The sequence below is a fragment of the Pollicipes pollicipes genome, unplaced genomic scaffold (assembly GCF_011947565.3).
Source record: "Pollicipes pollicipes isolate AB1234 unplaced genomic scaffold, Ppol_2.1 Scaffold_4881;HRSCAF=5763_pilon_pilon_pilon, whole genome shotgun sequence".
NCBI lineage: Eukaryota > Metazoa > Arthropoda > Thecostraca > Pollicipedomorpha > Pollicipedidae > Pollicipes > Pollicipes pollicipes.
This window is the reverse complement of record NW_023596576.1, coordinates 3,611,359-3,625,801: the sequence shown is the minus strand read 5'-3', so window position 1 is coordinate 3,625,801 and position 14,443 is coordinate 3,611,359. Positions and strand designations below refer to the sequence as shown.

Below are 14,443 nucleotides of genomic sequence, written 5' to 3'. Positions count from 1 at the left end.
ACAACCATACGGCCTGATCACCACACTGATCACCCTGACAACCATACGGCCTGATCACCACACTGGTCACCCTGACAACCACACGGCCTGATCACCACACTGATCACCCTGACAACCATACGGCCTGATCACCACACTGATCACCCTGACAACCATACGGCCTGATCACCACACTGGTCACCCTGACAACCACACGGCCTTAGGAAAGCATGTGCAGCCCAGGACATGGGAGCAGCTTTGTCCTCGTAACACTTTTGGTTTGCGCTTGCTTTTTCAAGCCAGGAATATGTTGTATATTTGCCTACATAGCTAAATAGTCATTAACTCATACATGCCCGCGATTTTCAACAAAATATATACATACAATGTGCTGACCTCAAATGAATGAGCGTCATTGTTTCCAAATTTCGAGATAGGGGAACTGCTGAAAATCGGGAAAACACACTAGGATATGAGTTTTGTTTGCATCGGTAGCAACTGAAAAAGTTCGCGGTACATTGTGCCTTTTGTGAGCTGGCCAAGTTTGACATGTGGCGGCTTAGTGATTTAGATTGCCAAAGATTAACGCATCTTTAGAATCGCGCACACGGATGCACAAAACAGATGCTGAACATGTGCGCCTATGTTCATCCGATGTCCCATAATCCTCACTGAAAAACAAGGCTCTTCCGTAAACAGGCCGGGAGGGGATGTGACGAGTACTGATAAATCCTCACACTGATTCGCCGTTTTCATAACGCCAACGCATGTGGGATCGATGCAAAGCCTGTGTCGCTTCCATGCTAAGACCGATCAATTCTGGTGGAAAAACATGAATCGACCTCAACAAAATCTCAAACAACGTATCTGCTGCAACACTGCACTGTTCCCACCAGGCCGGGTCAACCAGCTGTCTATATTTACGAAGCGATGCCATGAAGTAACGTGAAAATCATATAGACGTGCTCTTTTGTTAATTTGAACATATGAACTTGTAGTTGTGCGCTTTTAGCGTATCTTGACTGATGTTCATGTATTTAAATATGTGGTCTCCGTTAATGTACCAGCCCAGTTTTTCCGTGCCCGCCGCGCAGTGTTCGTAAAAAACGTTGCTTTTTGGGAACCGGAAAAGCTAGAGGCAGTCTTGTAACGTCAAACACGCGCAACAAATGCTCTGGCCACTGGAAACTCGAGCGCGATTACACAACACGACGGATAAATATCCTCAGAAAGTCTAGGAAAGTCGCATCGACCCTGCCCCACCCCCACCCCACCCTATTCCACCCAATCAGGGCTCGAGCCAGAAAAAGTCGCCGGCAGGTCGTGATATCATCTAAAGAAGTCAGATAATCGTCTGGAAGTACTGGCCACAGTGTTTCGCAGCTGCCAAGACGTGCAGTGGTGCAACAGTGGACGATCGCTACACGCAAGCTGCGCACTGTCAGCCAGCCGGGTCGCGAGGCGGGCTGCCGTCTCTGCCTTAGGAAAGGACGAACATCTCGGCGGACGTCTGACAGGCCATCTGGGTATCCTCAACTGTACTGGGTGCGTCTGAAATAGCCATAGCGCAAACTCAGTTTTCTGATGAAAACGAGTCCGCGTGACGAGCGACGTAGATGGCAACGGTCAGGCCGTGCTATCTTCAAATTGCATGAGTTTCTAGCCTACAAATGTGCTCAGCGATGGACGGCACTCATCCGAGGGCAGCGGTGACTTACTGATGGTGACCCAGTCGTTGTGGCCAGAGTCTCTGCGGGCGGCGGCCACCGCCTGCTGCAGCGCCATCAAGCAGACGCTACTCATGCAGACAGCTGGCTCGCCGGTGGCTGCCGGCACGCGCAAGCCGGGTCAACCGGCCGTCCCGACGTCAGCTCCGTACCCGGCATTTAACAGACGGCAAACAGCTGAGCCACTAACAACTAATGGATTAAACAACTAAAAACCACAAATAAAACAAGACATAATTGATGCAACGCGTCTAGGACAACAAAGCAGATTTATCATGGTCACTGTACTATCCACATCAACACAACAGGCCAAGCGAAGGTTGTCACAGGGGTCAGGGTCACATTAACGTCAACAGGCAACACACGTAACAAGCCACCAGGGCCACGAGATGGCCTCTAAACCGAACTGCCTAGCGTCAGTGGCGCCAAGTGATAGGTGAACGACAAGTCGTTTAAGTCAGACTGGGCCAGTGAACCCAGCGAAAGGTCGGTCACATTACATCAACCAGGTGACAGGCCGACAGCGAACCAGAAGGTCAATTTCACCAAGTCAGCCAGGTCAGGGTCATCATATCAGCGAGGCTAGCTTTACCGAAAGGTAATACATCGGTCGGTTGGGCCGCTGACCACGCTAAAATGCCACAAGCATCGTCGCTAGTCCCGATGTACTCATGATGCGGTACTCAGGGGTACGCGCCAACGAAGTAGCGACGGTACTGTCATGGTACGATGGTACAATGGTACATGATGGTAGTGAAGTAACAGCAGGGTGGGCTGCTGGATCATGAGGAATGGATGAGTTTTAAAGGGCTGCTGTTAAATGACATATTGAGCATCCAATGCCATCAAAAGAGCGACACGTAACACGAAGCAGCGCAGTTCAGTGAACGGAGCGCTTGGGTTTTGGAAACAAGTTTTGTCGGCCTTCGCTCAGAACAAACGGCTGGGTTTTGTTTGTCCATGATCTGTTCATTTTATGGTGCATAAACATAAGTCGTGCTCACAAGTGCTGCTTAATGAATAACAGTTTGTCTTAGAACAGCCGCAAACTTTACTCGCCTGCAGGTAGTAGCGATGCAGCGTATGTTCCAAATTACCCATTTTCCCTTCAAAGTACATAACTTTCGTCTCATAGACAGCCTCCGTCGCTCCACGGCACATTGTCACTGGTGACTGTTTTGCCGCCATGTCGGCCGCCACCTTGAGTTTTAGGATCGTCTGAGAATTACTCTTGAATGCCTCAGATTTGGGGTGACCGATAACAACATATGGGGTCCGAACAGGGTCGACGGGCGGCCCATCCCACCGAAACATCTGCTGGCGCAGCTTATCAAGTTTGCTTCTGTACCACCTCATACCACTGATCGCACATCACATCATGCATCGAAGGCTAACGTAGCCGTGTAGGGGCCTCCCCGCTACCTCCCAAGGAGGCTTGTAACTCTGGAACCGATATCCAAATGCGCCTCACCTGAGAGCCAGATGGCGCTGGGCGCATGATCTGCTACATCCTCTCAATAGCCGATCACCGTATCGCGTTCGAGCCTAGTGGCCGCACTTACTTAGGCTAGGAAGCTAACCTTGCATGGGCACAGCTTTGTCAGCGCTGGCTATCCTTTGCGCCGTACTGTGACTGCGTCCCACACCATGTACAAGCATTTTTAGGGTTGTTTTGGAGCTCTCTATCGTTATCTGGTGGGCCTTTGATGTCAACGAAGCCGTGCTCTTAGTCTGCTACGCATCTACCGTGTTTCCGGTTTTTGACAGTGCCAGAATAGCGCTGTTCTGGCCCTGAAAGGTCTTTCACCAAATGCCGTGGCATCACTTTTCCATTAGCTCGTGCGTATGGTAGAACGTTCTGCCTCAGTGTTTTTTAATCTGGGTAAAATCTTGAACTCGGGTCGAAATGTTCCATTAATGCACGCGTTAGCAGCTATAAGGACAACAATGCGACTGAAATTTGTAGAAACTTTTTTGGAGTGCATTTGTTGCTGTGGAAGTTTTGCAGCCACTCGTAGAACCGATTGTTCACAAGTGACATTTGAGGCAAATGGCACATTTCAGAATAAAAATTGATGTTCAGAACGACTAAATGATTGTTGAAAACTGACATGTGAGGTAAAATGACCCATTTCAGAAAAAAACATTACTGTAGATAACGAAGATTGTGCATGCCACTTCCTTGTGACGGCTTGGCTGAATGAAGTATTTAATTAACATTTCATAACTTTCATGCCTTTTCATTATCTAAACGCGGTTTACTCCACGTCAGAGCCATAATTTGACCGAAAGAATGGCTTCAATTCATCTCAATCTCTGTCGCACAGGAGCACTTAGCAAAAAGCAGAACACACTTGGGCCGGAATGGCTTCCAGAGTCTTGGTCGTTATTAAATGTTTGCCCTCAACCTCCGGTTTAAGGCAGAAATTGCAACAGCGACCAAGGCCCTGGATTTTTTGCCGGTCCTGTACGGTATTACATGCTCCACGTACGCTGGGTCAAAACGGGAGATTGGCCGCTGTCGATGACTGTTAGACTGGCATTGCATTTATTCAGCCACAAGAAAATAACACACGCAAAGCCGTTATCTTTGTCGATACCACCTCCAGTCAACAAACAAACGTTCCTGTATTCCAATTCACACCGCAGCCGCTGAAGCTATGCTTCAGCCATTTTAGAAAGCTCTGTAAGTCATCGCAATGTATCCACATTACCTTTGGAATTGAAGATGCCGATGTCGTTTTTATTGTTCTTCAGCAGCTTCACTCTGAAGTCCCTCGGCATGTCCTTGTGCGTTGGTGGGTAGTAGTTCTGCAGTATGCGTCAATATTTACAGCTATGAGTAATAACGATGATAACCGAAAGAAGACATGGCAATAACACAACTACCATTGCGCGCTGTTTGAAGTAGCAACATTCAGCTAACCAGGGAATGAACCAAATGTTTGAGTACGAGAATATGGAGAAATGATTCAAAATTACCCGTGAAATACTCTGAATTATTCTGCATGGTCCAGAATTCACGCTATTACGAGCTATATCAACCGAATAGTCTCATGGTAGCCTAATCATGGGTGGGATGAGTGTCTCAGGGCATATTGGAGGTCGGCTATTTTCGGCACTAGAACTCGCAGTGGTAAGAAAATAGTCAGTCAGTGCGCAGGTAGGTACTGGTAGACTTGCAAGATACAAAAAGATCATTTTGTTATACGCTGAAAGAAAGGGATTGAGACGTTTGTGACATGAAATATAAGAAAAGCAGCACCAAGCGCAGATTTTGTATTATTTTTGCGTTGTAGTACTGTTCTATATCCCTACGCATGACTATCCAAAACTGGTGAAACACAGAGATCATAATGCGTCTCTCATTCGCATCCAGAAAGAGTTTATACGTTTTGCAACTTGCCAAGACACACGCTGACCGCTCAGCCATTCCAACCAAACGACAGCGTGTCTTCACCTTTGTCGGACGAACAACTTCAGCTCGCTTGCCCTTGCTGGTACGTGGACACATGCCACCAGCGTTATCGTTACATAAACGGCAAGAAAAGACAGAGGCTGATATTAACAGCATTACCGATGCAGCCTATGATGTGATGGCGGCATTTCCTGCGATGACATTACACGAAATGTCCTGGTGAGTCGCACCACATGTTTACTTTAAGATGCTGAAAAATTCTGAGAATACCCAAAACATGACAACTATACATCCAGGAGAGGCGTATGTTTTATATGTGTTCTCGATGTGGTCTCCGGAATGCACCGGAATGCACCCATGTCTCCGGAATGCACCGGAATGCACCCATGTCTCCCGAATGCACCGGAATGCACCCATGTCTCCGGAATGCACCCTTAGCGCACGAAGCAGCTATCACAAATGACTCTACTCATCGTATTCTGGGACTGCGAAACACTTTCAGCAGCGCTTGTGCCTATACCGGCCCTTTCTGCTCGCCGTGTCAACATATAAATCGGATTTATCGGTGGACTTTACAATCTGACACATTTTGAAATTTGCTGTTCATGTAAGTTTGCCACGCATGTGGTGTTTGTGTATTGTGATTTATGGTCTTGTATTGACAAAATGCTTAATCCGTGACGAGTTATCAAACCTGTCACTGTCATTGATATTTAAGTCAATACATCACCAAGAAATAAAAACAGCTTGTGGTGGGGCCGATTCAGAGAAAGCAAAGGTCCTTACCCAGGCCCGGTTGGTGAGCTTCTGGCCTGTGGCCGGATCGTAGCGGTGCCGCTCTGTCAGGAACAGGCCCATGCCCATGGCGAAGGAGCCCTCGATCTGTCCGACGTCGACCCAGGGCGAGAGCGACTGGCCGGCGTCCTCGTACAGGTCCACTCGGTTGAAGCGGTTCTCCCCAGTGAGCACGTCCAGCTCCACCTCGGCGGCCGTCAGCCCGAGCACAGAGTACCCGGCCGGTTTGGGTGCCTGCCTGTGAACGGTGTCCGAGCGCCTGCTCAGTCGAACGCTTTCATTAAGTCGCTGGTAGGCAGTCGGAGATATAGAGGTCATAGACGTTATGGAGTCGCTGTCTGATGGTTGTAGACATAGCGGGAACCGTTTCCAAACTTCGCGGGACATCATATTAAGTATGTAAAAATGCACATCTTCGACTTGAGTGGGCAGTGATGAGGGTGTTTACAGTGCGCATTATCTCACGGGTTGGCACGTTGCTCTGTAGCTCCCAAAGCCAGGCTAGCCCGTGCCTTGCCTGCTAATGGATACACGCTCGCTGTTTTGAGTGTGCCAGCCTGGTACAAATGAAAAGTAGGTTTAAAAAAAACTGGATGTTCTTAAACAAAGCTTGAAAGACGTCCATGCTGGAAATGAAAACCTATCCTGGCTATTAAACCGAGAGCTCTTCAGTATCTAAGAGTACCTCAGATGTTAGGGCCATTTATCAATGGTCCTAACATGGGCGAGCTGCAAGGGCGAACTGATATATGCTGGTCGTTGTGACGGCTAGTTCGACGATGATTTGTTCTCGGAAACAACAATTCCAGTAAGCTTGAAGTGATTCTATAGGTGGATGCAAAACCATTTGAGAAAGAACTTGTCACTGCAGTGAGTACTTCTCTTTTCTTAGTGACCCTCGATGTAACTTGCTTTCTCGTTTCAACTTTGTGTTCCTTGTGATTTCATTCTGTTCAGGAGCTAGCTACTACATGCATTGTTTTGAGAAGCTGACCGATTCCAGGTTTGCGAGCCAAGGGGATGTCTTAACATGAACCGCACGGTACAGTTCACAGCAGCAAACACACTTTCGTATGGAACAGGGCGTGGGGGTGACACAAGCAAACGCACTCTTGCGTGAGGTGGATGGCGAACACGAAGCCAGCACACAACCGTACATGGAACGTGTGGCTAGGTTGGCACCTAAGACCAGCCGTTGGGCCCTTACACGCAGTGGGCGCTGAGGTTGACGCCCCCCTTGCCGGAGGCCATCTGGACCACCTGCAGCCAGGGTCGCTGGGGCTCGCCTTCGGCCGCGCGGAACGGCTTCAGTCGCTCTAGCAGCTGCTGGCAGGCCGAGCGGGCCGCCATGCAGCACCACTCGCTGCCGATGCTGCCGCCCGTCACGGTGCTGCCGGGGATTGGCCAGCGAGTTGTTCGGCTTGACGGAGACTTGGTCGAGTGGAACGCCGAGCTCGCGCGCCACCACCTGCGCCACCTGGCGGGCATGCCGACGAGCGCAGCTTAGCAGATCTGCCGTGGCCAGGGCGCTACAGTTCCCAGCAATTTCAAGCAGAGAATTCGTGTTATGACGTATACATGACTGACAAGCCGAACGGCATACAGTTCTCAGGGCTAACAATACCTGGCGATAGCCGGAAGGCTTGCTGGCCACAACTTTGAGTTCATGTTAACACACCGGACCAGGACGATAGTACGAGTAATACCTTATCGTTGATACTAATTAATTGCTTCAATGCTCATTATCGCTGCGATCAATTTTTTCTCGAAGTTATGGCGCTGGAAGTTGTCTCAAAGCTAATGAATGTCGCTAATCTCGGTAAGGAAATGCACCTCAAAAGGTTTTCCAGACTCCTCTCTCATTTATGTCGCGCTGAAGTGGATTGCCATCGTACTCATGATATTTGCAAGGTCAGGCCATGCCTCCTTGTAAACCAAGCGCTTTAAATCATAAAAGCACACACTTCATGACCTTGAAAGACCATTCTAACCCCATTCTAAACTAACCGCCTGCACATATTTCATAAAGATTTCCAACAGCTATTCCACGCCGTCTCCTGCATATCGTAGCATGCTTGGTTCTTGAGAAAACAGAAGGGTCTATAAGGTGCTAATCAGACCCATTTACATCATTTCACCGGCAAAAGAGGCGGCTCTCTGCGAAATCGACCCATCCAATACCCCCTCAAATCATGAACTTTGCTGTAGATTGTTAGATGGGATTATCTATGGTACTGAAGTTAGATCTGGTAACTTAAATTCCAACAGGTCTGGGGGGCAAAATTAAGAGCCTGAGGAAAGTCGTAAGTCACCCCGGAACTAAGTCGCCTACGAAACTGAGTATTTGTACTTCCTCAAAATAAGTCATGTTGCGTTTTCTTGATGATCAAGTTATGAAAACGGTTTGCTCTTTTCCTAAACCTCAAATTGAACATGGTAGAAGGCCATGCCTAGGCCAAAAATCGACAAGTAGCACCTTTGCCCTCAGCCTGTCTCAGCGACAAACTCGTTGTAACGGCACACACGCTATGCATGAATTGTTGGATAGTTTTAATAGGCCGCTGAACTTTGCTGGTCAGATGGAAATTCTAAGCTTTTGGCTGGCCGCTATGTGTTTCTAGATAGCTGCCTGCAAATTAACATTTTGTTGAGCAGGTCTATTCACGCAAATAAGCTGGAAAAGACGGCACGCTGCAGTCATGTAAGCAGGTAAATTAATGGCTCATTTTTGGTACCAACGTCCGATAGTTTCGGGAGCAGAATGTGGACGCTCGGCTCGCGATCACAAATTTCGTCTGGGTAACATTGACATAATACTTTTGGCGATCATTCAGCCTAGCTTGTTGATTGACATTATGGCTTAATGGGCAAGACATCTTTAGTAAATTTCACAAGCATTATATCTATGTCTGTACTTGCGATGGCCAGCAATTTAAAATAGCACAAGGCTTTAACTGGCCGCCGGCAGAACAGATCAGTTAAGCCTCACTAAAAGTATCAGCGGTGTTAACTACAAAAATACCTTCAAATTCAAGCTTCAAATAAAGATGTGAGCATTGCAGCAGTCCCTTCAAAACACGTCCAGATTTGGAGGACCCTCCACATTCTCACGCTTTCTTCACTCTCCAATCGTAAAACCACCGAGTTCTTCCGAGCTTCTACATCTATGATGACGGCCTATTAAGAGTACCAAGCCTGAACAAATGCATGACATCCTCCCCACGGTTTCCATGGTAACCATATGCACGGCGATCAGCGAGGAAACAAAACACAAAGTTAGGGATTCCATCACGCCGTTACTTCTTTCTGAACAACTTACTCGGCGTGACAGGAGGACAGGGGAAGGGGGGGGGGGGCGAGGTGATGCGACGCTCCAAATCCGTAAGATTTTCTGAAATTCCAGTCCAGCATATTGTGCGGCTTCGTTTAAATCTTCAGTTGCCTCTAGGGTATCCATTGCGCGTGTTTTGACACCAAAAACGTGTCCTGGCATTTCTGATTTTGGAGAAGCGAAGACGTTTTTTAGGGGCACTGCAAGACGATCCACTACCGGCGGGGGGCGGTGGGCGGCGACCGACGATCCTGCGGGTCGCGCGGAGGGCTGACACTGCTACATTAACGAAGTCCTCCATTATAAATGAAGACTAAGAATAGATACAACTCCTAGCTACTACACTCACCTTTCCACCAAAAATACGCATCTTTATATTTCATGCGTCTACGGCGCCGCATGATTTCGTACACATGGATGTTCAACGCTGAAATAGGTTGAGTTTCAGGAAAATTTGACCACAGAGTTAATCTAGAAGGTTCAAATTAACACATGGGATCTCTTACCAATTGCGAGTTGCTGTTGAGAAAACTCAATGTTTTTTTTTTCTCCGAGGTTCTACCTTTCTAAGTTTCCAAACGGCAGGATGTCACCGGCCCCCCCTATCAGTGTGTGCTATGAAAATCAGCGAAACAGGTTAGGGGTTTAAAACCTGTCCGCTAACCATCTTTTTCATTGCTTTTACACCTGTCGATGTAAAATTTGGCACTTGGACTCATATATCTTTCACCTGGTTCACCAGAATGACATATAGATTTGTGAGGTTCACACAGATTTACACGGCGTGCTACAAACTTTGTTCCTTTTCAACATTAACCCATCCCCATCGGACCACATTACCGTTCACCCGGGCTCGTGTCAATCCTGTTCTGGCTGGAGTGGGGAAGGGGGGGGGGCAGATTCCGACCAACTATCGCATAACTTTCCGGTCACGTGACCTAACTGGAAAACTGCTGAGCCGCGGCGACACTCAGCAGACGTAAGAGCACAGTTGGGACGCGGCGCTAGTGGCGCCTCCCACAGGCGACGAGACCGAAACATGCGAGGCAGCGACGGCAGGCCGGGTCCGTCCGAAACAGCGGCAGCGTTGCAGCTAGGACGGAAGCTAAATTACATCACATACAGGCGATGCTGGCGTCAACAGACGACGGACTCTGCTCTGCCCTGGTCTGGTCGGGTCTGCTGTGCTCTGGCTTTGTCCCCCTCTCTATCCACTCCTCCCTCCTCCCTCTCCCTCTCTCTCTCTCTCCCTCTCTCTCTCTCCTCCTCTCTCTCTCCTCCTATCTCTCTCTCTCTCTCTCCTCTCTCTCTCTCTCCTCCTCTCTCTCTCTCTCTCCTCCTCTCTCTCTCTCCTCTCTCCTCTCCTCTCTCTCTCCTCTCTCTCCTCTCTCTCTCCTCTCTCCTCTCTCTCTCTCTCCTCCTCTCTCTCTCTCTCTCTCTCCCTGCCTGACCTTGGTGTTCAGGCCCTGGCCCATCTCGACACCTCCGTGGGACACGGCCACCGTGCCGTCGTTGTCGTATATGGAGACCAGAGCAGACATCTTGGCCATTGTGCCGACTGGGTACAACATTGGCAACAGCGCCCAGCGACCGCTTACGCCAGCGGTTGGCCTGAAACGGGACGGGCAAATTGCAATCATTGCAGGGTCAAAAATTACCTGGTCAAACTTGCTGAAATGCACTTCATTCGTGTTTCTGAGTTAATCAAAATCCTTGAATAGATTTTGTAGCAGTATGCCTGGGTGGAGGTAAATGGTTTTCTATTTCAACTGGGGGCAATTTCGGCTCCAACGTCAAATAAATGAGCCAAATCCAGCTGAAATGTTTATTGGGGTGTATTTTGGGTAAGTATGTAGTCATTAGGTATTGGTCCGCACACCGCCAACCTATCTTTCGAAACTACGCCCCTGCTTAGGTGTTGCTACTCAGATGCGATCTCTACCTGGTACCGTTTGTCAAATAGTTCGGCTGGGACCGGGCGAAGATTGCAGAGAATGAGGAGTATTTTATGTCTATTCTCGCAGTGGAACACCGTGACGTTTTGCTTGTTACCGATGCTATTTTAAGTCTAACTTAATGGCCTAAGTCCGGCGCAAAGCTCCACAAGTTTTCTCGGGGGGGGGGGGGGGGGGGGGTGTTCCCTGCATTTCTCTCCGTTCCTGGCATTGGCCCAGACCCGAACAGAGCATGTCGAATAAGTACACACTTCATGACAAGTGTCTTATTATTTCATGTCAACTACCGTATGACGAAAGCACAAAGAAGTCCTCGGAAATGTCCCCATAAACTCTCCTCTGGGACCACTACAGATGCACACGCAGATACAAGTCACAGATGCACACGCAGATACAAGTCACAGATGCACACGCAGATACAAGTCCAGTTCATGGCTGTTTACCACATAGAGGCTAATACCTTATTGAAGGCGTTTATCTCAGCTTTTCTCTGCTTGATGTCGCCTTTATCGAACATCTCGTTGATCATCATGGAGAACACCTTGTTGTCCTGTTCGGTGCCCATTGGCGTGCTACAGCGGAAAATTTTAGTAAGCCTGCCATTTTCAAGCTGATTCGGTGGTTGTTTGTGAACACCTCAAACAAGGCAACGTCAGTTTGATGTAAGTGCACTTTAAACAATCAGATGTAACAAATGCAAAAACCTGATCGATTAGCATAGGAGGCAACTGAACGACGCTTTTATTTTCGTTTATTTTTGCAAGCTTACCTTTTTTGCCTTCATGTTAACCATCGTCAGACACGACATAAATCCCGTATTACACCTTTCACCGTGCTTCCAGTACTTACGGCACTTCGGCAGTGGGGAGAGCGAAGTTTGCCTGTCGCACCTCCCAGGGGTCCTTGTTCAGTTGGTGGGCCACGTGATTCATCACCATCTCTATAGCAGCGATGGCGTTTGTGGTACCTGCGCAAGGCGGCAGGAAATGGAAAGGCATTAATGCGCGTCAAAGACGAATCCAGGAGTATGTTGATTAATCAGGTGATTCGATTAACAGCATGCTACTGGTGCCGGCTACTACAGAAACGGGCAGCCCCTAGTACTTATCGTTGATCATCAGGAAATGGGTGCATCGATTTCCATTAGTTAGGCAGCGTTTCACAGGCGGTGAAGCTATCAAGTGCCGACATTTATAGGAAAACGTTGTTTGGCGTTCAGGCAGCGAAATAGGGCAGGTTTCATCGGTAGCTGGTAAGCATTTGAAGACATGCAACACTGTTCTGGATAGTACAAAATACGAAGAGAAGACTGCCAATGTCACCTTTCTTAAAACCACCTCAGCGAACAGACAGTGAGCCACGCATCATCATCTCCGGCTTATTCAGCGCTCTCAGACGCTGCCGTCGCCTTCTTCGGCTTGTAAGCCGGGTCTCCGCCCGCCTGGCGTGTCGGATGTGTCACTGGTGACCCTCCACTTTACTGACGTGTCGGGTGTATCACTAGTGACTCTCCGCTCGCCTGGCGTGTCGGACGTGTCACTAGCGGCTCTCCGCTCCCCGTGTGTCGGGTGTATCATTGGTGACTCTCCGCTCGCCTGGCGTGTCGGACGTGTCACTAGTGACTCTCCGCTCGCCTGACGTGTCGGGTGCATCACTGATGATTCTCCGCTCGCCTGGCGTGTCGGACGTGTCACTAGCGGCTCTCCGCTCGCCTGACGTGTCGGGTGCATCACTGGTGACTCTCTGCTCGCCTGGCGTGTTGGATGTGTCACTAGCGACTCTCCGCTTGCCTGGCGTGTCGGACGTGTCACTAGCGACTCCCCGCTCGCCGGGCGTGTCGGACGTGTGCTAGCGGCTCTCCGCTCGCCTGGCGTGTCGGATGCATCACTGGTGACTCTCCGCTCGCCTGACGTGTCGGGCGTGTCACCAGCGCAGGGGCGGGACAGCGGCCTGCGGCGGCCGTACCTGGAGCGCGGCAGGCGGTGGACATCGGCTGGTTGGTGGTCACCGTGCCGGGCGTGACGCTCCAGTTGTCCGCGCGGTATACGCTCTTCACCATGTGCATGACGTGGCTCGGCTCGATGAAACTCAGCACCGTGTTGGTGTAACCCGCGTTCGCTATCACGTGCATCTTGAGCCCGTGGATTTTGCCAGTGTCGTCGAAGCCAGCCTGCCGTTTGCGCACTCGGTGATAGTGGTGTAGGGGGCACCGGCGTCGCTACGCTTCTTTAAACAAAATAACCAGCTGTTATTCGCGTGCAATGGAAGGTATTCACCATCAAGACAGTGCGGACTGGGCTAGGTGACGTTTGGTAGTTCATTCAGAGTGCACATTCATTCATGAATTGTTGGCAAACACACGGGAGACGTACAAAAATGGGGCAACCCAAAGTTGTCTGGGCGGGTCGTTAACAAAAACACGTATAAATAGTTCTAACAGATTTTTGCGATCGGGTGTTGAGTCTGAACGCAACATGTTCACAACATGTGCCATGCAACACGGACGGAAATAAGACATGAGCATATGAGCACAGTTACAGCCGTGAATTTACCCAAGAGAGGCACAATAACACATGTCTTTTTCGTGGTCAAATATGCCCAGGAGAGATCCCGTTTTGGTGTAGGATAAAATGGCCACCCACAAGCATCCTAGTCACTGGTACATCATGCACACGTCGAACACGCGTTATCCAACTGCAACTAGACAATATGGCAAATTATTTCACCTTTGGCTTCCCCGATTCCTACCACAGCTGGAGCCCAGCCGAGGGCCTGGGCGAGCTCACCTCGGTCGAGACGAGGTAGGGAACCCGGCCGAGAGCCTCGGCGAGCTCACCTCGTACGAGACGAGGTAGGGCACCCGGCCGAGAGCCTCGGCGAGCTCACCTCGTGCGAGACGAGGTAGTGCACCCGGCCGAGAGCCTCGGCGAGCTCACCTCGTACAAGACGAGGTAGGGCACCCGGCCGAGAGCCTCGGCGAGCTCACCTCGTACGAGACGAGGTAGGGCACCCGGCCGAGAGCCTCGGCGAGCTCACCTCGTACGAGACGAGGTAAGGCATCCGGCCGCTGCACATGGCGATGTTGGTCTCGATGTCGAGCACAATGCGCACTGGCTTGTTGAGACGGACGGCCGCCAGGGCGGCGGCGGCGGCGATCGGCATCGGATTGGTGATCTTGCCGCCGTAGGCACCGCCCAGACGACGCACCTCTGAGTTGATCCTGCAGGATGATGCAGCC

At 49.9% G+C, this 14,443-nt stretch overlaps 2 protein-coding genes across 2 annotated transcripts in view; both read right to left on the bottom strand.

The window, feature by feature from the left end:
* Positions 1-1,387: 1,387 nt before the first annotated feature.
* On the bottom strand, positions 1,388-7,301 carry LOC119101742 (putative aldehyde oxidase 2). The gene is made up of 5 exons (XM_037225159.1): positions 7,127-7,301; positions 5,911-6,157; positions 4,421-4,517; positions 1,698-1,805; positions 1,388-1,530 (listed from the first exon to the last, which is right to left on the bottom strand). The coding sequence occupies exons 1-5, from the start codon at positions 7,267-7,269 to the stop codon at positions 1,460-1,462; spliced, it is 666 nt and encodes a 221-aa protein (XP_037081054.1). The 5' UTR covers positions 7,270-7,301; the 3' UTR covers positions 1,388-1,459.
* A 2,164-nt stretch (positions 7,302-9,465) lies between these two features.
* The window catches only part of LOC119101804 (aldehyde oxidase 4-like), a 5,344-nt gene continuing 366 nt past the window's right edge, over positions 9,466-14,443 (bottom strand). The window contains exons 2-7 of the mRNA XM_037225227.1: positions 14,242-14,425; positions 13,171-13,375; positions 12,055-12,172; positions 11,666-11,777; positions 10,790-10,861; positions 9,466-9,501 (exon numbers count right to left, since the gene is read on the bottom strand). Coding sequence (XP_037081122.1) covers positions 9,466-9,501; positions 10,790-10,861; positions 11,666-11,777; positions 12,055-12,172; positions 13,171-13,375; positions 14,242-14,425 — 727 coding nt within the window. The remainder of the gene's footprint in view (positions 9,502-10,789; positions 10,862-11,665; positions 11,778-12,054; positions 12,173-13,170; positions 13,376-14,241; positions 14,426-14,443) is intronic.

What these genes read in the sequence shown, in the direction of transcription:
- LOC119101742 (XM_037225159.1), bottom strand. Translation starts at nt 7,269, where the DNA reads ATGGCGGCCCGCTCGGCCTGCCAGCAGCTGCTAGAGCGACTGAAGCCG. An exon ending in AGCTCACCAACCGGGCCTGG is followed by an intron (nt 4,518 to 5,910) that starts GTAAGGACCTTT and finishes CGCATACTGCAG; the next exon opens with AACTACTACCCACCAACGCA. An exon ending in CAACGACTGGGTCACCATCA is followed by an intron (nt 1,531 to 1,697) that starts GTAAGTCACCGC and finishes TGGCTATTTCAG; the next exon opens with ACGCACCCAGTACAGTTGAG.